The sequence below is a fragment of the Leucoraja erinacea genome, chromosome 1, assembly GCF_028641065.1.
Source record: "Leucoraja erinacea ecotype New England chromosome 1, Leri_hhj_1, whole genome shotgun sequence".
NCBI lineage: Eukaryota > Metazoa > Chordata > Chondrichthyes > Rajiformes > Rajidae > Leucoraja > Leucoraja erinaceus.
The window spans coordinates 74,117,498-74,145,340 of record NC_073377.1 but is presented as its reverse complement, the minus strand read 5'-3'; the positions used below and the strand labels follow the sequence as shown (position 1 = coordinate 74,145,340).

Here is a 27,843-nt window from a genome sequence, read left to right as displayed (position 1 = left end):
CCACTCTCCAAAGTAGTACAGTTAATTGGCTTCGGTAAAATTGTACATTTTCCCCCATGAAAGTGCTAGTTTATGGGGTGATCACAGGTTGACGTGGACTCAGTGGGCCTGTTTCCATGATGTATCTCTAAAGTCTAGTACAATCAGGTTGAAAAAGGGTCCTGACCCGAAACATCTCCTATCTATGTTCTTGAGATGGAGAAACAGGGAATTGCAGATGCTGGTTTACAAATAAAGACACAAAGTGCTGGAGTAACGCAGCAGGTAAGGCAGCATCTCTGGAGAACATGGATAGGTGGCGTTTTGGATCGGGACCATTCTTCAGACTGCTGGAAGATATAGATATAGATATGCCATTTATTGTCACTATACATGTACAGTGAAACTGAAAGCTGCTCGTACTCTATATTTCGGGCCTATCTATATCTATCTATATAGGTGAGGGGAGTTAGTAGGCAGATGGTTGGACAAAGGCCAGAGCTGAAAAGATAACAAATATGAGATAAGGATAGAGGAGTGTGAATTGTGAAGCCAGGAGAAAGAATATAGGTAGAAGGGGAAGATAAAGAGAAACAATTGGTGCGAGTCCATGTGGGGCACAGATAAAATAGTGTGGGGAAGGGGAGGGGAGATAGGGGTTTGTAGGTTGGTTATCCCATTAGGTTGTCAGCTACCCAAGAGGAATATGAGGTGCTGTTTCTCCATGTTGCAGTGACCTCACTCTGGCAATGGAGGAGGCCCAGGAGAGAAATATCAGGGAATGGGAAGGGGAGTTAAAATGGTTAGCAACCTGTTAGCAAAGAGTGTGCAGGCCTTGGCTGACTGAGTGCAAATGTACGGCAAAACGGTTGCCAAGTCTACACTTGTTCCAATGTAAAGGAGTCCATATCGGGAAAAACCAGATGCAGTAGATGAGGTTAAAGGAGGTACACATGAACCTCTCTCTCTCCCTCTCTCTCTCTCACCTGTAAGGGCAGCTGGGGACCCTGAACCCTGGTGAGGAAGGAGGTGCAGGGACATCTCAAGATGCTGCCTGACCTGCTGAGTTACTCCAGCACTTTTTTAAACTTGTGATGGACAATTAAAATACCTTACCAACGTTGCTCATATTTTATGGACTTTTTTTAATATAAGGCGTCTTGGATATTTTAGGTGTACCATCATTCTTTGAAGACACAGCCAACAATGAAGGAATGATTCATTGGAGACAAGTAAATGGCCTGTCCCACAAGCATGCGCATGCATGCGGCAAGCGCGACCTAACGTGGTCGCTTGAGCAGTATGGCCTCGCGAGGCCGGTCCCACTTCGAACACCGGAGCCGTATGGAGTTGTGCGGAGCTGGTCCCGACATCGCGCGGGGCTCCGGAAAACTGACAGTGTTCAAAAATTCCGTGCGGCAACTGCCTACCAGCCCGCAGCCGCCTCGACGCTGTATGCACCGCCTCGACGGGCATACGCAGCCTCTTGACGCCGTACGCAGCGTCATGACGCCGTACGCCACGCACAAACTTCCCACGGACTTCGCTCGAACTTCACGTCACTCGCGCGGTCCCCGCTTCTGATTTGGTCGCGTTCGTCACATGCAGTTGCATGCTGGTGGGATCGGCCCTGTACGGGGATCACTCGACGTTCGCGTGGCCCCCGCTACCGGTTTGGTCGCGCTTGCCGCATGCTGTCGCATGCTCGTGGGACATGCCCTTTAGTCTGCTGACTTGAAGGAACAAAGAGTTATTGTAAAGAAAGAGTTTACAGAGTCATGGGAGAAAGACCAGAGTGGGATTTGACAAAACAAGAATAAAAAATGTCAAACTGCAGTTTGGTACTTTACTGGCTATTTTTAAGGGAACAGTGCAGACTAAAATCCAAGCCCTCCATCAACAAACTAGTCAATGATGATCTTCTTTGAACATTAATATATTAAAACAGGATTAGTCTAAACAAAGGTCAGAATAATCAGCTGCTTAATGGGTTAATCAATGGTAAAAAGATGCTGACAATTAGTTCTGCCAGAGGTCATATTTAAAAATGTGATTTCTTTCCAAGCTAATTTTAGCAGCATGATCATTTTTGATATAAAGCACATCCCCCAAATCACACCAACCTTTTCAGCAGATAAACTAATTACAAATCAACTTGTATTGAAACACTTTATGCTTCAGAGGCTGGACAAACAAAAGAGCCTTTGGAAATCTACTTCTGAGGCGGTGCCTCCACAGCGGACATCCTGTGGGTGGGGCTCACAGTTAAATCTACTTTTAGGTGTTGACATCAATGTTTGAGAGAAGCAACACCCTATGGGCTGTATCAAAACAACAGGAAATATTTAATAGCACATTGAAGAAGTGGCTCCAACAGTAAAAATCCAGAGGTCTGAACTTTTTACTGACTGCAAAGGAAATGGAGGAGCAGTTTGTAGAATCAGAAAAAAAAGGCCATTGCCCTGCCAATATCTAAACATGATGGACATATATTTATACAGAGGGAGATCAGTTTTACATAGTGGAAGTCTTGAAAGAGGAATGTGCCAGAAATGTTGTCCCGCAGTGTTAACATTGGTCCCTGGAGGTGTTTATTTTAGTAAAATACTGCTGAAAATAAATTTAACATGGACCTGCTATATTTATTTCATTCAAAAAAAAACATTTTGAATCAGGTTTAATTTTAAGTTTTTGATGTAGTAAAATAATTATTAAAATTATCTTTAGATTCAAGCTGGTCCTTTAATCTTGCTATAACCGTTAGGGTGTAACATTGAGCATAATTACAGCAACCCCTCATTTATCAACAGTTGTGAAAACAGTTTTGGGGATAAGAGACTGATGTCATGGGTATAAACTTTTCACTTCGCTATCAAAGTCAAATTTATTCGTCACATGCACCAACAAAGGTACAGTGAAATGAATTTGCCATGCAGCGATACACTTAAAAAAACAACACACAAAGCACAATAGAATTCAACATAAACATCCACCACAGCATTCTTCACTGTGGTGGAAGGCAACAAAGTTCAGCCAGTCCTCCTCCTTTGTTCATCCATGGTCGGGGCCATAAGCCGCTACGGACGGCCATATGTACAGGCCCCCTCGTCGGGATGATCGAAACTTCGACGTCAGGACGGTCAAACACACTCCGCGGCTTGGAGTGCCCGAATCGGCACTTTCCTACCGGAGACCGCGGTTTCAGGATGTTGTAGGCCGCAGGCCGGCGCTCGGAGCGCTTGTCCAGTTGACACTTACAATAATTAGATAATTACACAGCATCTTTGATGAAACTATATGAAAATATGTCAATGCAAACCCAAATAAAAATCTGCAATTGGGGCAAGTCTGAAATAAAAACAGACCTGCTGGAAGTATTCAGCAGACCAGGCAGCATCTGTGAAAAGAGCAACAGTTAACCTTTCAGGTCAATAACATTTCAGCAGAACCATCATCAAACTGTGAATTAAAGCACAAAGAGCAGAAGTAAATAAGCAGGTTCAGTCTGAAGGTCCCGATACAAAATATTGCCTGTCCATTCCCTCCAGATATGCTGCCTGACCCACTGTTACTTGTTTCTTCATCAAAATATTAATTCAAGTTCTCACTTCGTAAATGTTTCCCAGCTCACTGAGTATTTCTAGCATTTCGTGTTCTATCTGAGAAATTGTCAGCATTCAATTTTTATACATTATAATCCAGAACGATATATCAGTTCATTGCATGGGTTCTACTTGTCTGAGTAACCTTCAATAAACAATAAACAATAGGTGCAGGAGTAGGCCATTTGGCCCTTCGAGCCAGCACCGCCATTCAATGTGATCCAGGCTGATCATCCCCAATCAGTACCCCGTTCCTGTCTTCTCCCCATATCCCCTGACTGCTATTTTTAAGAACCCTATCTAGCTCTCTATTGAAAGCATCCAGAGAACCTGCCTCCACCGCCCTCTGAGGCAGAGAATTCCACAGACTCACCACTCCCTGTGAGAAAAAGTGTTTCCTCGTCTCCATTCTAAATGGCTTACTCCTTATTCTTAAACTGTGGCCCCGGTTCTGGACTCCCCCAACATCGGGAACATGTTTCCTGCCTCTAGCGTGTCCAAGCCCTTAACAATCATATGTTTCAATGAGATTCCCTCTCATCCTTCTAAACTCCAGAGTGTACAAGCCCAGCTGCTCCATTCTCTCAGCATATGACAGTCCCGCCATCCCGGGAATTAACATTGTAAATGATAGAATGATTGAATGGCGGTCGAATTATATCCAACCTGTTGTTTAAAACATTGAGCCTATTTCTGCCACGAGATGAAGAACCCTCTCCACATCTACCCAGTCAGGACCCCAGAGAATATTTAAGAGAATAACTGATGCCCATGGACGACTTCGTAAAAATCCACATCTTGTTTAAACTTGCTTGCCTTGAAAACTTCAGTGTAACTCCAGCCCGGCGTGAGGGCCTGAACATCGGGCCACCCGGGGCGGCGACTGCGGGTGCTTGGAAGGCCCCGTCCACGGATGAACACGGAGGGGAGGCTGGCTGGACTATGGTGCCGTCCTCACCTGGGTGCCATTTATGTTATGTTGTGTCGTGGACTTCTGTATTGTGCTTTTTTTTTTTTTAATTTTAATTCAATTTCAATTTTATTTTTAATATGTTTTATTATTTATTTATTATTTATTTTTATAATTTCTTTGTGATTTTTTTAATGATACTGCCTGTAAGGAAAATTCATTTCGTTGTCTCAAATTGAGACAATGACAATAAATTGAATACAATACAATACAATACAATAATGGCAGAATATTTTTAACTTATTGGTAGAAGGCTAATTTGCCCAGATATCCAGGCCACTGTGCTGCGTTATGTGTTAAAGGAAATTGCTGTCATTTAATTTCCAATCACTTTAAGACGTGTACAAAACTCAAAGGTAATAAACAAGAGTCCTCAATGATGATGCTCTTGTTTGCTGAATTCATTCGTGAGAATTAAAAGTAAAAACAATCATTTTGCTGTTGATACTGCATCATTCAATATAATAAGAAAAAGGCCTTGGTAGTAAATAATTGAAACCTGTAGAAGATTGAGAGCAACAGAAATAAGCTATGATTATAATTATAGCTTTCTCAACCTCACACAATCAGTCATACAATTATAAACTGAAATGCAGTTATACGTGCAATATATAATTAGCAGTCTAATGTGAAATGTACAATTTCTGAAAAATTATACTAGTTTTTATTCAGCATTGCCATTCAAAATCAACTTTACCAGGAATGAATTACATTAGCAATCATTTCTAGGTGAAACTGGGACTTTTGTTAAATTGGATCGGGAACTTCCAGCAGAACTCACACAAACGTGTGTAATCTTTTCCAGCTTCGGACGCACCTGTACCTCACTTCTTGCTCCCTTCTGACTGAAACTGGGTTTCTCATGAAAGGGGAACTGGTGCTACCTGACATTGGTTTTAAAAAAGCACAATTCACCAAAATGCCCCAGGAGACACAATTTTACTTCGGAGTCACGTAAGTGACTACGTGAAGAACCCCGCCAGGACGCATGCGTGTCATATCGCTTTCGCGCTTGCAAAACGACAGGCGGGGTGGAGCGTTCCCCTGCAGCGGTAAGTTTGAAACCGCGACCTGCAGGTAAGTGACTTACTCTGCGGTAGTTTTTTGTCCCCGCGCTGTTTTTACACAGGGGGGGGAAGCTGGACAAAATAGTGTCCACAAGTGATGCGAGTGAAGCTGGCTGGGGAGGACCGCGAAGTTGCGGGAGCCAGCAGCAGCTGAAGGCACAAGCCCCATAAGTGGGATCAGCTGTGCCGAATTTTGGTCCCACGCCGGCCAGAACACCACGGCCGGGCGGGAGACTATTCAGAATGGGGCCGTCGACTTTGACAAGTCGAAACGGCAGGAGGCGGGGTGGAACGACGTTCCCCCGTAGCGACAGTTTAAACCTGGACCTGCAGGTAAGTGAAGCTGCGGTCTTTATTCTCCCCATACTGTTTCAAAGGTGGGGAAACATGGAGAGCTGTGCAAACAACGGCAGGCGGCACAGGAATCACCCGTAAGGGAACAGCTGTGCCCGACTTCGCTCCCGCACCGGCCAGATTAAACACCATGGCTGGGCGGGGGACTATACAGAATCGAGCCGTTGGCTTTGACAAGTCAAAACGGCAGGAGGAGGGGTGGAAGGAGGTTCCCCCATAACGGCAAGTTTTAAGCCTGGACCTGCAGGTAAATGATACTGCGGTCTTTATTGTTCCCATACTGTTCTACAGGTGGGGGAAACATGCACAAGGCAAAGAAGTCGACCAGAGCTGCGACAAAGCTGGCGGGGGAAGACCGCAGAGTTGCGGACGCCAGCAGCGGCCGGCGGCACAGGAATTACCCGTAAGGGAACAGCTGTGCTCGACTTCGCCCCTGCACCGGCCAGATTAAACACTGCGTCTGGGCGGGAAGGCAAGAAGAAAACCAAAAGAGACGTTGACTGATGAGTCCGACTTTGAGCAGCCGCGAGCGGCCAGCGACTTTGAGCGCTGGAGCCGGTTGGAGCGGCTTATGGAGCAGAGCTCCAACATGACAGAGTCCGGGAGATGGAGTCTAGTCACCGTGGGGATATAAAAAACACCCACAGCAGCACCTTACGTAGGGCTGCACAGTGCATCTCCCTCGTCAGAGGGGAGTACTGGGGGGTCAATTCTGAGCTGACCCTAAAGAGGGGTTTTGACGAACAAAACTACAAGTGTGCAGGGGGTGCAGGAAGGCAAAATCTACTGGTCATGGTGTCCAAATGCTTACAGTCAGACCACGATGGACACCACTGCAAAAATACTTGGGACCAGGAAACTACGTATCCCTGAATGTTCCAGTCGTGGAAATAGCATCTGGAAACATGTCGGAGCAGGACTTAGGAAAGCCCTGGGGCTCATAAAGGCGACAACATTAAGGATCTCCTACAGCCAAAGACAGCACCCTTATGCACCCACCAGCAGAACAAAAGAAGCTGGTGAAAGCTCAAAGGCCGGGCATACAGGACAGCGGTCTTTTAGACCATAGCCCAGACCGGCCTTGCTGGAAGATGCGCAAACCACCAACCCAAAAACAAACCTAGACACCGGCGCCTCAACCTCCACGAAGACCACACAGAAGAAGCAAACTTCCACTGGGAACAATGGAGGTAGGTGGGTCTGGTCCCTTACAAATTATAGGAAGAGTGGATAATACACACATTGGTGGGAGATTACACTCTTTTGGGTACATGGTGTATATCAACTACAGACACTTATATCCTAAGCAGTATCCAGGGATATACCATTGAATTGTGCAAAAGGGGTAATGGGTAAACCCAACACGATTGGCTGGAATTTGTGTCTTATATCTTTACCAAAAACAAAATAGATGGTGACATCATCATCAAATTGACCAAATTAAATACATTGTACTATATATTCAGTACAAAATGGGAACTGGTAACTGCTAAAGAACTGATTTCCAAAGGCTACTCCATGGCTAGCATCGACCTAAAAGATGCTTACTATTCAGTGCCTACACGGACTGATCACAAACGTTATTTTAAAAAATTGAACTGGATGGGACAGCTCTGGCAGTATAGAGCTCTACCAAATACATAATCATATGATCATACTAATTGTGGGCATAACTTTGGAGTTGGCCTAACTAGCTGTAACAGCCACCATACAATTGGGTGAAAACTGGGGTTAACACCCATCCAGTTAAATCTAAACTAACGCCTACCAACATAATGGATTATTTGGGGTTCACTATTGACAGCTCACATGTCGGTGACTTTACCAAAGGACAAGGCTACAGTCTTAACTGAGGCCTGCAACCGCCCCACTAACATCAGTGAACCGTCTTATCAGATTGGTAGTAATATTCTTTGCATTTTGGTATCAGAAGCCGCTTGTACGTCAGTGACATCTGTTCTTCATGATTTTTGTCCACCAATATAAACTTTTAATCAGGTGATGTACAAAGGAACAAACTTTGGCAGAAGGTGCTCCTATCCATGGAGGGAAAATGATTATTTGAGCAATACTGTTGGTTTTGCCAGTTTGGCCAATATGTACCATTAATGTATGAACACAATTTATTTCCATAATCTCTTGTGAATGAATTGTGAATTAACATAAAATGCTGAGGATGTTCATTCGTGATCCTCCATAAAGAAGTGGATTAATGTCAAACACCTGGGAATTCAGAGATTAATGGGCTTGTTTTCTGTGAACAGGACACATTCACAAAAAATGTGTCACAGTTGGGCAGATGGTAGAGCCGCCGTCTGCCCAGAGACCCAGGTTCAATCCTGACCTCGGGTGCTGTCTGTGTGGAATTTGCATGTTCTCACTGTGACCGTGTGGGTTTCCTCCAGATGCCCTTGCTTCCTGTTTGTAAGTTAGTTGACCTCTATAAATTGACCCCCGTGTGTAGGGAGCGGACGAGAAAGTGGAATAACATAGAACTAATATGATCGGGCGATCGATGGTCAGCGTGGACTTGTGGTCCAAAGAGCCTGTTTCCATGCTGTATCTCTAAACCAAACATTCCTAACTGAATGAATAATTGACCACTCTTGGCTTTTAAACTATCTTTACGAGGAACAATTACAGTTGAGTACATTTATGCAAAGTGCATGTTCAATGCTGAGTCTGTGTAAAATGTGTTGTTTTTATGTTTTGTGAGCTCAAAATGCAGATGGATTATTGGTCTTGTCAATATATGTATTGATGGTGGTTAGTTGAGCTCTGATGTATTACCTCCCTTCTTTCAGGAGTCATACCCCTTCAGTTATCGTTCATACAGCTGGAAGACCACATCCTATTGAATCGCCCGATACCCAGAGGAAGCGTCGCATACACAGATGTGACTTTGAAGGATGCAACAAAGTGTACACAAAGAGTTCACACCTCAAGGCACATAGGCGCACACACACAGGTAAGAAGGATGACTATCGTAACTGAGATATTGGTGTGCTTTGCGTCGATGTTTCAAAAACAAGCCCACATTTTAAATATACAAAAACCCTTCAGGTCCTGATCACTTTAATCAAGTTGTCCCCTTGATAGATAAACATTTGAAGAATACAACCTTGAATTTCTGGCAGGGTTTTACTAGTTTCTGCGGAACGTCCTGAAGAGGCAATGCTAAACATTGTTTGAACTTGAGTTAATTGTTTCTCTGGGAAAATTCCAAGCAATGTTTAGTTTGTGATTGTGATTTGTGCATCAACTTTGCCTGTCAGTTCAAACAATTGCAGTTTTACTATTTTGCTGCTCTTCCTGTATTTATTAGATTTAAAGTAATGCATATTCTGTTGAACAATAGACAATAGGTGCAGGAATGGGCAATTTGGCCCCTTCGAGCCAGCACCGTCATTCAATGTGATCATGGCTGATCATCCACAATCAGTACCCCGTTCCTGTCTTCACCCCATATCCTTTGACTCTGCTATCTTTAAGAGCTCGATCTAACTCTCTCTTGAAAGCATCCAGAAAATCGGCCTTTACTGCCCTCTGAGGCAGAGAATTCCACAGACTCACAACTCTCTGTGTGAAATAGTCTTTCCTCATCTCCGTTCGAAATGGCTTACCCCTTATTCTTAAACTGTGGCCCCTGTTTCTGGACTCCCCCAACATCGGGAACATGTTTTCTGCCTCTAACGTGTCTAAACCCTTAATAATCTTATATGTTTCAATAAGATCACCTCTCATCCTTCTAAATTCCATAGAATACAAGCCCAGCCGCTTCATTCTATCAACATATGACAATCCCGCCATCCTGGGAATTAACCTGGTGAACCTATGCTGCACTCCCTCAATAGCAAGAATGGCCTTCCTCAAATTTGGAGACCAAAACTGCACACAATACTCCCGGTGTGGTCTCACTAGGGCTCTGTACAACGGCAGTGAACACTTGTGCTATTTTCTTCCAAACCTTTAACACTAATATGTTTGCATATCTATATTTAATATGGTAGTTCTTGTTTTTCCTGCAATATACTGACAATAGTATAGATCAATTTCATTTCAATGAACAGAATATCAAATGCTACATTCATACACCCCAGTGGAAGGATATATTATGTAATAAATCTTAACAAATCAATATACTATCACTTAATTCATGAAGCACCTGCAGGCAGGCTATAAGTATGTACCATTCATTCTTGTTTATATAACCCAGAATTTCAAGGGGTATTTGTAATGGTTAAAACTTTACTGACTTCATGGGGCTTTGCGTAATGAATCAACAGTTGACATAGTAAATAATCTTTAAACCAAATTAATCCAAGGTTAAAATCTATCATGAGTTACATTTGCTTTTTTTTGTAAATCTGGGGTTTCCTCCATTATTGATTATAGAACATTGAACAGGATATCAAAGGAACGGGCCTTTGGCCCATAATGTCAGGTGCCAAACATAATGCCAATATCAACTCTTACCTCCCTGCACATAATCCGTATCCTTCCATTCTCTACATATCCAAAAGTCACTTAAGTACTACTATCATATCTGCCTCCACCACCACACCCAACAACGAGTTCCAGGCATTCACTACACATACATAACATACACATTCACATTCACATATATAAAACTTGGTCCACACATCACCTTTAAACCCTCTCACTTTAAGGCTATGTGCACTGTTTAAGTACTGCAATGACTACTAAGTCTGTGTTATGTCTGAACTTACATTTTTCCTTGTTCCCGAAGGTGAGAAGCCATACAAGTGTACTTGGGAAGGTTGCACGTGGAAGTTTGCCCGTTCGGATGAGTTGACCAGGCATTACCGGAAACACACCGGCATCAAACCCTTCCAGTGCCCGGACTGCGACCGCAGCTTCTCTCGCTCGGACCACCTTGCCCTGCACAGAAAGCGTCACATGCTGGTCTGAGTGTGTCATTGCTCACAATGTAATCCAGACCAGATGCAAACTATTCACATAGTTTTCTTAACCAAGATTCAGCTGGGCCGAATCGTTCAACAGATGAACACTTTTCAGTACCAGAAACACAAACAAAACTTGTTTGTTAAGTGCAGGAGCCGTGGTTCACAACAAGGGTGCCTTTACATTAGTGCATTCCCCACTTCGTTGTCTCATTTGTCCATTGAAATTGCCAGAATTTCCTTTGATCATCAGCCTTTTACGTTCTTGCCAGAGAGATTCCCTCTTCGCTGTAGACTGCTGTTCTTCGCCTCGTACTTCACTGAAACTACACCTCATCTAAAATTGATTTTTTTTTTGTCAAAACAATATCAAAAGTGTGTCTTAATTGTGCAGACTGGTTTATACATAGGATTGTAATATTTTTGTTGTAAGGGTGGCGGATGTCAGGAAAATCATTCCAAACAACTGTGAAAGAAGGAAAGGCTTCAAGACGAGACTGGAGGAATCCTGCACACCATCACTCTCATCGGCAACTTTCCAACTGTCCTGTGACAGTTCTTCAGTATTTTCCATTGAAGATCAACTCCCTACTGCTAGCTTCAGTAGTTACATTTGTATTTCAAAGTCAATGCATGTGAACTAATGAAGTTAAGCACCCCAAGATTCACCAACAATGGCTTTTCTTCATATTGGTTCACACTCAAAAGCCGACAGGACTTGTAACTTCCAGCAATTTCATCAATCAAAAAGCAGTGTTTCCATTCACTTGAGTTGAAGTTTCACACCTTCAAGCCCGGTAAAGGAAAAAGAAGAAATGAAAATATGGTACCCCTGAGTTTATGAGCATGTGGTTTGGTGACATAGTCTTTGTCCTGCATTGCATTGCCTATCATTTCATCATTGACCAGTTGAGATATTCTTACTTTTAGGTCATGTTAATCAACATAAGAAAGTGGGCAAGGACACATGTCAGGGGTGTTGAGATCAAATGGTTTTAATAAGAAAGAAAAATCTTAAGTGTTCAATATTTACTTGCAACACGCAAAATTGTCAGTAAATTTAGAATATAACATTTTTGCCAAACAGCTAGTTATGCACTAATTTGCCAATTTTTTCTTCCTTATAACCACAGGTAATTAATAAAAAAAGACTTACACAACATTTAATAAGCCTGGCAATCGTGAATTAAATTTAACATTCTTGATCTTCCTTTGTGGACAATAGATAAACATAATTCAACTACAAGTACTTTTGATCTACTGAGTGAAAAAGGAATTTGTTTCAAATATTTCAGTTCCTATCATCAATTATGCAAACAACACATTTGTAATTATATGGATATTCTTGACATATTTCTTTGACCAGGAGGATGCAGTGTTGGTTTCATGATGCATGAACCAAATGGAGTAATTGTGTTCCAATAAGTTCAATCCCAGAACATTGTGGAAGAACTAGGTGCAATCAGTGGGAATTAAAAATTGGGGAAATTAGTGTAAGAAAATATAATCTGCCAAATAGGGCATTTCAGGCCACATTCGTAATATCTTACTTTAAAATTATTTTGGGGATAATAATATTAAGCTGCTTAAAGAACATCTTTCATGTTGACTCTTGCTTCAATGTTTTCACTGTTGGTTCATTGCTTGCATTTGTTAAGATTGTGTAAGCACTCATTGTAGCCATTCAACATGTTGAACACTCTATCAGTTTAAATGGCAGAACATTTTTTTGTGTATACCACTGGGTAGGTGTCAATGCTGGTTTGTGTAACATTACTGTTATTGCCACGAAAAAGATTGGAAAAAGTAGCACATCAATATCCAAGTTTTTTTGTTAGTTCCATATTTACAGAAATAAAATTTAACCGATTTGAAATTATTTTTCAAATTAATTCACAACACACTTTTCCAGTAGTTTTTTATGGCAGTTTTCATTCATGCTTTTAAATGAGCAGTAATGCAAAATGATGGACTAAGAAGCAATTGGACTATCATTAATTTAAATTCAATCAAATGAAAAATATGTTTGCAAATCACATACTACTAACATGTTCAGACATAAATCACAGTGTTTAAAATACACATCCTCCAATTGTTTCCCCATATTTTCGGACTGACTATGTATAATCACCATCACATTAGTTTTCAATCTACCTTTTTGTTTTGGGAAAATATTTGCCATAATATTGTGACCACTGAACCTATTTGAATTTTAAATGAAATCAATAATCGCTTTAATGCAACTAACTTTATTATATTCCATAAATTATATTCTAGCATTTTGAGATACAGCATTTCTTTTTACTGATCAACAATGTTGTTAAAAACACTGACCAGTTTGAGACTGAGCCACGAAAAGTAAGATGGTAATAAAGTCAGTCCCCAATTTGTAGTAAATTAGTTAATTCCATCCCTGACATCCCCGGTAACACTGGAGTTCTACGATCAGTGCCTGGGGAAGAATGAAAGCAATAGGAATTTCCATTTATAACTAAGATCCAATGTCTTGCTACTGCAAAGCATTTGCATGCATGGCTGTCAGGGAAGGATATGGCTCTAAAGTCATCAATGGTTACATGGGCCACCACTATCCAATAACTGCAAGTGAAGAGTACCTACTTATTAAGCAAACTCAGGGAGAGTGGGGATCAAGTTATCTAGATCTGTAAACTGCAGCCCAACAGTAGACCAAGCTTTACAGGGACACAATTGGAGGTAGATTAGCATTCTCTTTCAATTCACTTTGGTTGAAAACTTGGGTTTATAATTTATCATGATAGCCTCTGAAGTAAGTTTTCTACATTGATAAGAATTTCACCACCAAGCAAGTTAGATCTAGGAGGAACAAAACTCAATGGCGCCAGAGGATTAGAATCTGGATCCGTGCAAGTGAGCAAAGGTGAATCAACCCAATTCTTCAAAGCAACAGTTTGTGTGTAGAACATTGCTAATAGGAATACCTGTCCAGACTTGAACTAGGGGTGATGCTTGGCATCAGGGGCACGTGATGTTACATTCTGTGCAATAGAGCAAGAGCGGTAGATACCAGTAGTTTCACGTACAAACTGGTAAAATGTTGCTGCACATAGAAATATGCAAACACAGCAATTCATGGCAGCTGGCCTGCCTCGTAGACAAGTCATTCTTCTGTCTTTCATATCAAAGAGCGACTTATTTCCTGTAAGGAAGCAGAGTGGGTGATCCGTCGCAGAATTTAAATTAAAATGCACTTGAAAATGGGTGCAATCAGGTAATGTTCACATCATGAATAATAAATGCGGGGATAATTTTTTTTAAGAGGCAGCTGTAAGAGTAATGCCTCTCTGCTTTAAAAGATAAACAAAGCAGCAATAGTTTAAAAAGACCATGAAACGCCCCTCTATGTGCTGTGTCATATACAGAGGTGGGAAGGGGGATTTGGATGGCATGCACATTTTGAATCTATTCTTCTCAGCTTAGATACCTGAAATGTGAATTATTTTTTTAGGGTAACATACATTTTGGTTTGGAATGTTGGTTTGGGGATAATAGCTAGAGAAGCTTATTTTGACACTTAATAAAATAAAAGATGCTGAATAGATGAAATAAAAGGTCATGCTGTTAATAAAATTGGATTTTCTTTAAATTTTCATAATAGCATATACAACAACTATTATAAAAAGTGCTTTCGACCAATCCTGGTAAACATGCCTGAGGTGATCAGTCATGCTGTCCATGGGAATGATATTTATTAGGAAGTGTATGCAGATCTCAATCCCATTCTTTAAAAACATATATTTATAAGTTTATAAATTCATAAGTGATAGGAGAAGAATTGGGCCATTCAATCCACCACGTCTACTGCGCCATTCAATCATGGCTCATCCATCTTTCCCTCTCAACCCCACTCTCCTGCCTTCTCCCCATAACCCCCGACACGCATCCTAATCAAGAATCTATCTCTCCCTTAAAAATATCCATTCTTTGGAAATATATTAATATGTAAAGCTATTAACATATGCACACCTACATTGGTTTTAATGCACAGAAATCAATGCAGTATTCTGCTTAGTTGACTAGAAAGTAAATTAATGCCTTAATTAATTAATTAATGGCTCCACTAATTGATACATTTGACAAGTTTTTTGGGGACATGGGGAATGCCACGGGGAAAAAATATATTTTTTGCTGAAACAAATTCATATGCTCCCATCTGTAAAAGTGACTTTTTTTCACACTGTTCAAAAGGATGCTGTTGAAAATGAATTATTACCAAAGTCATTCACATGTTTGAATGATCAATTCCAAACCTACTAACAAACCATCCATCTCACGAGGCATTAGAATGGTAGGAAAAAGAGAATCAATTTGGCATTGCAGCAATGATACAACCCGGTCCAGTTGCCCTCTTCCCCTCAAACCCCCCCAACACCTCTCCAGCCTTTCCAGATTTTCTGAGCAGTACCAGATATGTTCTGATGGGACCACTGCACCAGGGAGAAACAAAAACTAACTAACTGATTAAAAAGCCTTTTAATTTTCAAAAATGTATGTTGAATTAATACTGAAAATGCTGGAAACACTTAGCATCTGGCAAAGGGCCTTTGACCTGAAACATTAACTTTGTTCACCCACTCTTCATGCAGGCTCATGACCCAAAACATCAACTACCCCATGCGCTCCACAGCTACTGCCTGATCCGCAGAGTTCCTCCAGCAGCTGGTTTTTGCACCAGATTCTGTTTTTTTTTCTGCTCCAGATTTCAGCATTCGCAGTCTCTTGTGGTTCCTTTAATTCTGTTCCTCTTTCTGGAGATGCCGCATGACCTGCTGAGTGCTTCCAGTATTTTCATTTTTTATCTCAGATCTCCAGCATCTGCTCGAAATTTTATTTTTAATTCTTGAGAAAATTGTAGAAATTTCACTGAAAATAATGATGTTATATTATCCCATTTGTGAAAATAATTCTCTGCTGTCCCCACCATTGTGTACTTTTGCCTGTAGGTTTATAGCATTCCAATGTTACATGACAGAGATTATTTCATCTGCTCAGCATCGCTGCAAGCCTGCTTTTGAATACTCCAGCAGATTATTGCTAGTACTTGTGCTGGAAAATATAGAACAACACAGGATTATATTTCAAGAGTAATTCGGGGTTTATATTAAGTCTTGTTAACTTTATTTAAATCATTTAATAGTGTCTGCAGTCAGTATAATTAAAGATGTGAAATTTTAAAGATATTTTTACTATTTCTTCAACATTTCTGATTGTCCCATGGGAGTTTAGTAATGACATTTTGTCATATCAAACTGTGAACACAAATTTGTACTGTACAGTCTTCTTATTCTGTATTCAATATATATGTATTGTACATCTGTCAATAAAACTCTATATACACAAAGAAACCCATACTTTTGTTTTAATACTATCAGCATGTTCCACCGAATCACGCACCAAGTCTTGGACTCTCATCATATGAAAGTTTGTAAGTACAAATCAGAGCAGAGATAATATAATAAAAGACGAGATTCTTAGCAAAGAGCAATAAATATTCCACAACAATCAATATGGGTTGCACAGTGGCGTAGGGATAGAACTACTGCCTTACAGCACTAGAGACCCAGGTTCAATCCTGACTACGGATGCTTGTCTGTACGGAGTTTGTACATATTCCCCTTGACCTGCATGGGGTTTCTCCAAGATCTTTGGTTCCCTCCCACACTCCAAAGACATACAGGTTTATAAGTTAAGTGGCTTGGTGTAAATGTAAAATTGTCCCTATTTTGTGTAGGGTTGTATTAAAGTCCGGGGATCGCTGGTCAGTGGGCCAAAAACTAAATACATACACCTTTGCGGCAAGTTAACCTAGTTCCATAGGCGGCCATTCCAAAACACACTGGGATTTGGGGGAAATTTGGCACCACTGAACCTTGTCCAAGTGCATTCTAGCCCTCACTTGCAGCATAATACACAGTGCAGCCTTCCATTTGTGGGTGGCACGGTGGTGCAGCAGGAGAGTTGCCTCCTTATTGCGCCGGAGTCACGGGTTCAATCCTGATTACAGATGCTGTCTGTATGGAGTTGGCACATTCCCCCTGTGGCCACGTGGGTTTTCTTCAGGTACACGGGTATCCTCCCACACTCCAAAGACGTACAAATTTGTAGGTTAATTGGCTTTGGTAAAAATTGTAAATTGTCTCTAGTGTGTCGGATAGTGCTAGTTCAGAGCGGATCTCCTATCTCACTCCCACTGGGATGGGAAACACTGCAATTGTAAATAAGGAAGCATAAGTATTTTTGTGGCATATATGTTGAGGAAATCTATGTAATTGTGTTACTTCAGTACCTAGGCCACATCCAGACTCATGTCTTACATATTGAGCCAGACACATTGTGACTCATCCACATTTTGTGGCTCTGTCCACCTGCTGTCCCACACAGGCATAAAATTACAGGCAGATGCTCAGAAGTAGAGGCAACTGTAGTCAGCTTGGCTTGAGTGACAAATTATAGAGTTGGGATAATTACAGTGGAGCGTCACAAACCTTTAAAAATATACCTTTAAAACCTTTAAAAATATACAAATAACCATCGGAAGCAGTACGCAAAAGATTGATAAAGAAACAAGGAACTGCAGATGCTGGTATCCAAAAAATGACACTAAGTGCTGGAGTAACCCAGCGGGTTAGGCGTCATCCCTGGAGAACATGGATAGGTGATGTTTCAGGTCAAGACTGTTGTTCAGACAGATCAAAAATTGATTACTGACAAATAAAAGTGAGGGGAAAGCAACAGTCAAGGCCCAAGGCAGAGCCTCAGTAGCTGCACATAATAATATCCAATGTGGATGAGCCCTGTGGTTTGGATCTCTGACACTGATCTTGTGAAGGTATTCTCTCACAGTTAAAATGTGCAAGTGGGGTCTAGGCAAAGCATTGTGGAACTCTGCTCCTAATTGTCTTCAAAACTGCACCAATATATCTTTCAGCAAAAGAAAATTTGCCAGACACACAGGAGGAGAAAAACCAAATGTGAGAAAAATAAATATGTGTTCCCAAAACCACTGGACAAAGGATAGGGTGAGGTATAACCTTGTAATGCAGTGATCAGTTATGATCGGAAGCTTGCTGTCTGCAAGGAGATGGAAAGGGAGTCAGTCATCGCTATCAAAGGTTAGTTGGATAGGTACCGTATACAATATAAGCAACATTAATTTGAACACTAGAGAAAGAGTGAGAATGAGACTGCACCGATTGCTCTATAAGGAGTCGGCACGAATTTGAACATGAATAAGAACATCGGAGAAAACCCACGCAGATCACGGGGGGAAGGTACAAACTCCATACAGACAGCACCCATAGTCAGGATCAAACCCGGCTCTCCAGTGCTGGGAGGCAGCAACTCTGCCACTTTCATCACCGTGCCGCAGAGAGTAAAACAATAAAAAGACCAGTTAAGAAAATTGAGGATTAACTTTTAACTTGGCAGACGTGCCAGGGAGGGATAAACTGAATTTGGTTGCATAGGTAAACAGTTCGTAGAATAATGAGTCACAGGCTGCCTCAATTTCCATTATATCCTCTTGAGTGGCTAGAATTTTTTATTGGGTATTTTAATATATGTAACTGGATGCACATGATTCACTTTGGCACTGAGCCCTGCAATGCAAATTCAAAGCCTGACCAGTGACAAATATTTGGCATAGCTGAAAGTGATTGAGGTTAACACTTCCAGCACAGTGGTGCAGCTGGTAGGGCTGTTTCCTCATAGTACCAGAGACCTGGGTTCGATCCTGACCTCGGATGCTGTTCGTGTGGAGTTTGCATGTTCTCCCTGTGACGGTGTGGATTCCCTCCGCATGCTCCGATTTCCTCCCACATCCCAAAGGCGTGCATGTTTGTAGGTTAATCGGCCCCAGTAAAATTGCTGTGAGTGTGTGTGGTGGGGATGAGAAAGCGGGATAACATCGAACTGGTGTGAACGGGTGATCGATTGTTGCCGTGCACTCGGTGGGTCAAAGGGTCTGTTTCCAGTCAATCTGTCAGTCAATTTAGTCAATAATCCAGCTTTACTAAAACTGATGTATTAATGTCTGCAGTTAAAGTGCATGGGATAGCATTGTGAATGGCCAGCAATCCTACCTGCTTCATGTTGGACAAGTACAATGAGGGGAAGAAATGGAAAAGCTGCATGGAGGTGGAAATTGAAACTAGACATTTGGGCGAAGCAGCAATAAGGAAGGGGCAGCACCTATGTGAAGTACATTTCTGCTTAAAAATGAGTAAACAGCGGGCAGTAAAACTGTGGGCAGAAAATGAGTAATACTGAGACATCAAGAAACTGCAGATGCTGGAATCTTGCCCAGCGGGGCGGATGTTGTGGATGAAGCCCTCATCTGTGTACCTCCATTTCCCACAGCTCTGCTCTCACTCCCCTTTCCCCACATGGAACAAGGATAGTTTCCCTGGTTCTCATCTTCCACTCCACCATCCTCCGCATCCAGCAGATTATTCTCCGCCACCTTTAAAGTGATGGCACCACCAGTCACATCTCCCATCCCCACTCCTTTCTATTTTCCAGAAAGACCACAATTCCTTGGTTTGCTCAAACCTTCCCACTCAAACGGCCGCCTCTCCAGGCCCTTTCCTCTGCAGCCACAGGAGATGTAACACCTGTCCTTACACCTCCTATCTCACTTCCATCCAAGGACACAGCAGCACTTCCAGATGAGGCAGGGGTACATGTGCACCTCATCCAACCTTGTTTATTGCTTTCAGTGCTCCCAATGTGGCCTCCTTAACATTGGCAAGACCAAGTTTAGACTTGGCGACCGTTTTGACAAACTTGATCTCTGTCCACCAAAGCCTGCTGGAGCTTCTGGTTGCCAAGCACTTTAACTCCCCTTCTCATTTCCATACCAACCTTTGTGACCCTGGCCTCCTCCATTGCCATTGTGAGGCCACAAACAAACTGGAGAAACAGCGGCATATGTTCTACTTGGATAGCTTATAATCCAATACTATGTACATTGAATTCTCCAATTTCATGTAATATGCACCCATGCCCCTTCTCTTTCCCCTGCCCCATCCACCCAGCTGTGCAAGTATTTCTCCCACCACCTCCCGTCAGGCCAATCACCCTGCGCCTTTCCCCTTCTTCATACTCACATCCCCCAGTCCCACGTTAGACATGGGTGAGGTGCCAGATGACTCGAGGATGGCCAATATTGAACCTCCACTTAAGAAGGGCTGCAAGGAAAGGCCTGGGAACTAGATCAGTGAGCCTCACATCTGCGGTAGGTACGTTACTGCACAGGATTCTGCAGGAAAAGATAGACATTTGGATAGAGAGGGGCTGATTAGGGACTGTCCGCATGGTTTTGTACATGGGAGGTTGTATTTTACAGATTAGGTTGAGTTTTTGAATAAGTAACCAAAATGATTGATGAGGGCAAGGCTATCGACGTTGTGTAATATGGACTTTAGCAAGACCTTTGATAATGTTCCGCATGGTACACTGCCTGGAAAGTTAGATCGCATGGGATCCAGCTAGTTAATTGGATACAGAATTGACTTCATAGAAGGTATATCTCAGGGATCAGTGCTGGGCGCATTAATGCATTCAAATCCAATGATTTGGACAAGACTGTACAAGGATGATTTGTAAGTTTGCAGATGACAGTAAAGTAGGTGGTATCGTAGACACTAAAGATTGTTATCAAAAATAACCTCAGCAAGATCTTGATGAGCTGGGCAAATGGGCTAAGAAAGGTGTAGGAAAGAACTGCAGATGCTGGTTTAACAGTAGACACAAAATGCTGGAGTAACTCAGTGGGACAGGCAGCATCTCTGGAGAGAAGGAATGGGCGATGTTTCGGGTCGAGACCCGTCTTCAGAAGAACGGTCTGAAGAAGGGTCTCGACCCAAAACATAACCCATTCCTTCTCTCCAGAGATGCTGCCTGTTCCGCTGAGTTACTCCAGCATTTTGTGTCTACCTTTGGGCTAAGAAATGGCTAATGGAGTTTAATGCATCTGCTCCTAACAATTAGGAGCAGAGTTCCACAAGTGCGAGGCATTGCATTTTGGGAGGATAAACCAGGGCATGACCTTCACAATGAATGGTAGGGCCCCAGGATGTGTTGTGGTGCAGAGGGCCCCAGGAGTGCAGGTACATCATTCCCTAAAAATTGTGTCACGGAGAGATAGGGTGGTAAAGAGGGCATTTGGTATACTGTATTAATCAAGATCTTAAGAATTGAAGTTGGGACGTTGTGTTACATAAGGCTGAGGGGTTATTTTACAGAGATGCATAAAATCATGAGGGGGATAGATAGAATTAATGTCTTTTACCTGTGGTAGGGGAATCAAAGGCTTTTAGTGGACATAGGTTTAAGGCAAGAGACAAGATTTAATAGAAACCTGAGGTACAACTTTTTCACTCACATGGTGGGGTGTATATGGAAGAAGCTGCCAGAAGAGGCAGATGAGGCAGGTACTTAAACGAGACTTGGACAGGTACATGGATAGGAAAGGTTTAGAGGGATATGGGCCAAATGTGGGCAAATAGGGCTAGTTTAGATGGGGCATCTTTGTCGGCATGGACGAGTTGGGCCCGTTTCGTGCTGCTTGACTATGACTCTATTTCTCTTTCAACCCTCCTCTTTCTCCTCTCCCTATCCCCTTCCACCAGCGTCCCTTCCTCTAGCTTCACCTTTCATTATTGCTCTTCTTTCCTAATCTGACATCCTTTCACCTCTTGCCTTTGTCATTTATTCCACACATCTACCAATCATCCCCCCCCCCCCCCCCCCCCCCCCCCCTAGCTTCACCTGTATCCATCTATCAATTGCCAGGCCCCTCCCCGCCACATCGCTCTTTTCCACCTTCTCCCACCTATTCCAATCAGTGGGAAGAAGGGCCCCAACTCGAAACATCGTCCGTCCATTCCCTACCCGGATGTTGCCTGACCCGTTGAGTTCACCCAGCACCGTTTCTTTGTAACATAGAAACATAGAAACATAGAAATTAGGTGCAGGAGTGGGCCATTCGGCCCTTCGAGCCTGCACCGCCATTCAATATGATCATGGCTGATCATCCAACTCAGTATCCCGTACCTGCCTTATCCTCTGATCCCCTTAGCCACAAGGGCCACATCTAACTCCCTCTAAAATATAGCCAATGAACTGGCCTCGACTACCCTCTGCAGCAGAGAGTTCCAGAGACTCACCACTCTCTGTGTGAAAACCTAACCTAACCTAAATTGTAACCTAACATTGCGCCTTGACTGTGAGACCTAGATGCAACTATAAGGTATTCATGCTGTGTTTGATCATTTCTGTGTAGTTTGTAAATTGAGAAAATTACCACTTTAAAGAATGGGAAAGAGATAGATAATTGCATGAACATTGATGAAAGACGGATTTTATGGTCAGTAATATTCAACAAGATTAACTAGTACAGAACGCCCTACCCCCCAAGGTGTAAATCTACAGAAGATCTGTCATTAATTACATTATGATTCATGGCCTTTATAGGACAAGAACAAAAAACAGACCTACTTCCTCCTATAATGAAGCTCAAATTATGACAAGATCTCATTCTATTCATTTTGTTACCTCAGTCAGGTCTTTCAGCAGAGTAAAGGATTAGCAAGTACATTACCACTGACCAAACTTGCACAATTTCAAGGTATAAATTAATCCGTCACCTCCCTGTTCTTTTACTGGATAAAACTCTGTGCCAGGGCTGCAAGAAAACAGTGCAATGGGAGAAATATAACAAAAACATTTTTTTTAACAAGAATGCTGAGCAAAAGAAATGTAAACTGCAACAGCTGCGTCCGCTGGACTGGACGGCGGCAGCTTCGACCACCCTGGGCCGCGGAGCTCGAATCGGCCCGTTCGCGGAGCTCGGTTGAGCCGCGGGACTGACTTCCATCGCCCAATGGGGTAACAACATATCGCCTCAGCGCAGAGGGAGAATGAGGAGGGAAGAGACAGTAACTTTAAGACTTTTGCCTCAAGTGAGGAGGTGCCTGGTGAACTCACTGTGGTGGATGTTAATTTGTGTTTATTGGGTGTTTTGTTGTTTATTATTATATGTATGGCCGCAGGCAATGACATTTCGTTCAGACTGAAAGGTCTGAATGACAAATAAAGGATCTAATCTAATCTAATCTAATCTAATAAATAGTTCACATATAATTAATGACTCAAGTAGCCATTTCCCAAATCCAGATGCTTTACCAACTGATAGGAGGGTAGCAGTTGCCTAGAAACACCATCACCTCACCATGAGAGTCATGCAGCACAGAAACAGGAACTTTGGCCCACTATGCCCATGCTGCCTATGGTAGTTAATCTGTAGCCTTCTATGCCTTGGCGATTCGCGTAGATGCTAATTAAATGATGTCAGATAAGTGAATGACTCCACGACCTCTTCAAACAGCTTGTCCTAGGCTCCAAATACCCTCTTTGCGAAAGGAAGATATATAGGGGGATATCCGATCTAATCCCCACGTAATTTTATGTACCTTAATCAGGTTATTCCTTAACGATTTCTGCTCCAAGAGAAACAAACCCAGTCTCTCATTATAACTGAAATGCTCCAATTTAGGCAATTTACCAGTAGATCTGTTCTTCACACTCATCAGTGCAATCACACCCTTCCCATCCTATTCACACTACATTCTGATGTGCAAATATGTTGTTGCTCCTCTTCATCTCTGAGTTAAAATCAATAAGAAGAAGTCTCACCGGCCCCTCTACTTTCTTAGACGCTTGAAGAATGGGGGATGTCACCGACTATTCAGGCAAAACTGATATGGCAATTTCAACACACCATAATGCAAGAGGCTGCAGAGCATGGTGGATTCAGCCCAGTCAATCACTAGCACAGTCCTCCCCCACCATCAAGAGCATCCAACTGGGCATGCTCTCTTTTTGCTGTTACTATGGGGCAGAAGCTTACAGAAACCTGAAGTCCCACACTATCAGGTTCAGAAACAGTTACTGTACTTTCCTACAACCATCAGGTTCTTGAACGATCCTGCACAACCTTATTCGACTTCAATTCAATTCAATTCAATTCAATTCAATTCAACTTTAATGTCATCGCACAAATACAAGTATGAGTACAACGAAATGCAGTTTTGCGTCAGTCCGTAGTAGTTGTACATAAAGAAAAAAAAAAAAAAAAAAAATAGAAAGAGAGAAGATACAGAATAATCAAGAAATACAGAATAATTAAACAATGGGGACGGAGGGACCAGAGAAATCTATCGGCGGGACTCCGAGTTCAGCAATGTGATTGTATTGTTGTAGAAGCTGTTCCTCATCCTACTAGTACGTGATCTGAGGCTCCTGTACCGCCTCCCTGATGGGAGGAGGGCAAACAGTCCATGGTTGGGGTGTGAGGGGTCTTTGATGATCTTCCCAGCCCGTCTCAGACACCGTTTTCGGTGGAGGGCATCCATGGCAGGGAGCGGGGCACCGATGATGTGCTGCGCGGTTTTCACCACCCGTTGTAGTGCCTTCCTGTCCGCAGCAGTGCAGCTGCTGTACCATACCGTGAAGCAGGTGGTCAGGATACTCTCTATGGTACAGCGGTAAAAGTTGGTCAGGATCCGGGGGGACAGGTGGGCTTTCTTGAGCCTCCTCAGGAAGTAAAGGCGCTGCTGTGCCTTTTTGATCAGCTTGGAGGTGTTGAGGGACCAGGACAAATCCTCCGAGATGTGTACTCCGAGGAATTTATAGCTGGAGACGCGCTCCACCTCAGTCCCGTTTATATGGATGGGGGTATGACTGCCTCCTCTGGTCTGCCTGAAGTCAACAATAATCTCCTTCGTCTTTTTGGAGTTGAGGACGAGGTTATTGTTGGCACACCAGGCTGTCAGGTGCTGGATCTCCTCCCTGTAGGCTGACTCATCGTTGTCGCTGATCAGTCCTACTACCGTGGTATCGTCAGCAAACTTAATAATGGCGTTGGATCCGTACTTTGGGATGCAGTCGTGGGTGAAGAGGGAGTAGAGGAGAGGGCTGAGCACACAGCCCTGTGGCACTCCGGTGTTCAGTGTTATAGTGGAGGAGGTGAGGTTATTGACCCTAACAGACTGTGGTCTGTTGGTGAGGAAGTCCAGTGTCCAGTTGCAGAGGGAGGTGGAGATGCCAAGTCCGCTGAGTTTGGTGATCAAGCTGGCGGGGATGACGGTGTTAAAGGCAGAGCTGAAGTCAATGAACAGCAGCCTGATGTAGGAGTTGTTGTAGTCCAGGTGGGTCAGGGCAGTGTAGAGCCGCCGATATGGCGTCCTCTGTAGACCTGTTGGTCCAGTAGGCAAACTGATGGGGGTCTAGTGTGGGAGGGAGGCAGGCTTTGAGGTGAGCCAAGATCAGCCGCTCAAAGCACTTTGCAATGACAGGGGCGAGTGCCACTTCAGCAACAAAACATTACAGATTGCCTCTTGCACCATCTTGGACTTGTTTTCTTATTGTATTTCACACTAATGCCTTGTTATTTACACAACATTTTTTCTTTTTACTGACTTGTTATATTTATGTGTGATTTATGTATTACCTATGTATATTTCTGTTGCTATCTGAGAAGCTATGTGCTCCTGATGCTGTTGGAAGCAAGATTATTGTGGCACCTGTAACTCGCATCCATGTGCACACGACAATAAACTTGTCTTGACTTGAAATCATGGGAAAACAATGTAAAACGGCCCTTTACCAGAGTTTGCAGTGGTTCAAGAATGCAGACCACTTCCATCTTTTCAAGAGAAATGAGAAGTGGTTAATAAATGATGCCCCTGTCTGCATCGCCCACATATTAAGCAATAAATTATTTATTAAAATAAATTGTAGTGATATTATTGAAGCAGGTTTTTAGAAGTTCCTTACAATACTCCCCAACTGAAGAATAAGTTTTCTCCCTTTGTGACGCACAATAATGACCATTTCCGGGCAAGTTCATCCCAATCTGGTCATGTGACAAGGCGTCTTCAGTCTTGTCACCCTTGTGCCTCAATGCATTTCCCATGTGGGGTCATACAGTGTGATGGTGTTTTCCATGTGATGGTCCTTTGGGGCATTGGGCCAACAACACTGGTCAGTGGATATTCCCAAGCCTGTATTGCGCTGGACTGGTAGGCCAGCCAGTTGTGAATTACTTATTTCCACCCTTCAGGCCTTGCTGCACAGCATCCACTTTTCCATTTTCATTCCTGACACCTCTAACCCCGCCATTACCTGAGTCCAATGCCTAGCTCTGCCACATGCTCCTGACCATCAATCTTGACTATTAAATCTACCAGTCCTGATTCCCTACCCACTCCCCCATATGACAACATCACATGCATCAGCTCTAACCTTTCCTCCCTTTCATACATCGACCCAGCTTCATCATGCTCTTCCCCCACTGCTGCAAGTCCAGTTGATTCTGTACCTGATCCCCAAAGCACAACATCAGTTGCAGGCAAGGTGCACTGCTGCTGTGTCCCTTCTGTCAGCCTGTTTGGATGCACTGAAAATCCTTGGCATGGATGTTTGCTTTCTTGGGACATTTGCTTCCACTAGGAGAAGAGCAAAAGGTATAGGATATCAGCCAGAAATCAAATTAGAAATGCAGTTGGCAATTCTTTGCCCACAACAGGGTGAGGATATGAAACTCACAGACGCAGAGAAAAGTAATATAGATGTGTGAAAGTTGGGGAAACTTGTGAGGGAGTGGGTGGGTGAAATAGAAGATTGTCAAGTTAGAGACACAAGGATCTGCAAATACCGGTGTTCAAAAACAGACAGCAAGTGCTAGAATAGCTCAATCTGGGAATGCTTCAACAGACATTAGCAACTCAGGGTACATCTGGCAATATCGAGGCCAGTATAAGTAGAGAGTATTTCAGACACATTATATCTGTCTAGCAATAAAACAGGTTGTAATCAGTCCAAAAATATGTTTGATTTTTTTAATAAAGGGCCTTCCTAATGTTTATGAAAAAGACAGCCTAATAGAATTTATTAACTGCTGAAACGTTGCTTCCAAGCATAAATTTTTCTTTTTTTTATAAACCACATTTTAACAACCTACATTCCAGTAGTAAATAAAAATCACCACACCCAGACACACCCAGTGTAATGGAGCCAATCCTCCAGGCAACAGCTAGCAGTTCCAAACACAAACCCCAAACCAACACAGGACTCATATTCCTCTGAGACTTGCTAAATAACAGATGGGCCCACATCTGTCGCAATGTTCTGTGCTTGGACTCTGCATGGAGCTCAGCTGCAAAGCCCAGCGTGAGAAAATATAACTCCAACCTGGGAATGGAGGGATATGGATTATGTGCAGGCAGCTGAGGGTCTTGGTACAATATGTGGCATATACTGTACTTGTAGAGCCTGTTCCTTTGCCGTACTTTTCCATGTTCTATAATCATGATTTGTAGGTACACAAAAAAGCTGGAGAAACTCAGCGGGTGCAGCAGCATCTATGGAGCGAAGGAAATAGGTAATGTTTCGGGCCGAAACCCTTCTTCAGACCCTTCAGAAGGGTTTCGGCCCGAAACGTTACCTATTTCCTTCGCTCCATAGATGCTGCTGCACCCGCTGAGTTTCTCCAGCTTTTTTGTGTACCTTCGATTCTCCAGCATCTGCAGTTCCTTCTTAAACATGATTTGTAGGTTGGAGATCCTCTCGATTTCAAAGGGTATTCTCAGCCTACAGATTCGGGTGCAAAATGTAATAATGTATAGTGTATATATAGGTTTTGAATTATATAAAAATTTCATTCTGTAATATTTTATTAGGTTTCGGTATCAAATGTATTAGTTGGTCCAGGTCTCGTAGATTTGATCAAGGAATGCCAATAAACAAGTATAGTTCCTGTCTACTGATATCACCAACAGCAACTCCTCGTCTGAATATTCTTTCTCATTACTACCTTATTTACATGTTCTCATCATACCATCCTT

General features: G+C 42.7%; 1 protein-coding gene across 7 annotated transcripts in view; it reads left to right on the top strand.

Annotated features, from left to right (window-relative positions):
* LOC129698531 (Krueppel-like factor 3) overlaps nt 1-15,037 on the top strand; it is an 86,875-nt gene extending 71,838 nt beyond the window's left edge. For all 7 annotated transcript variants that reach the window (XM_055637659.1, XM_055637628.1, XM_055637616.1 and 4 more), the window contains 2 exons: nt 8,777-8,940; nt 10,723-15,037. In XM_055637659.1, coding sequence (XP_055493634.1) covers nt 8,777-8,940; nt 10,723-10,904 — 346 coding nt within the window. In that variant the 3' untranslated portion in view covers nt 10,905-15,037. The remainder of the gene's footprint in view (nt 1-8,776; nt 8,941-10,722) is intronic.
* The last annotated feature ends 12,806 nt before the right edge of the window (nt 15,038-27,843 follow it).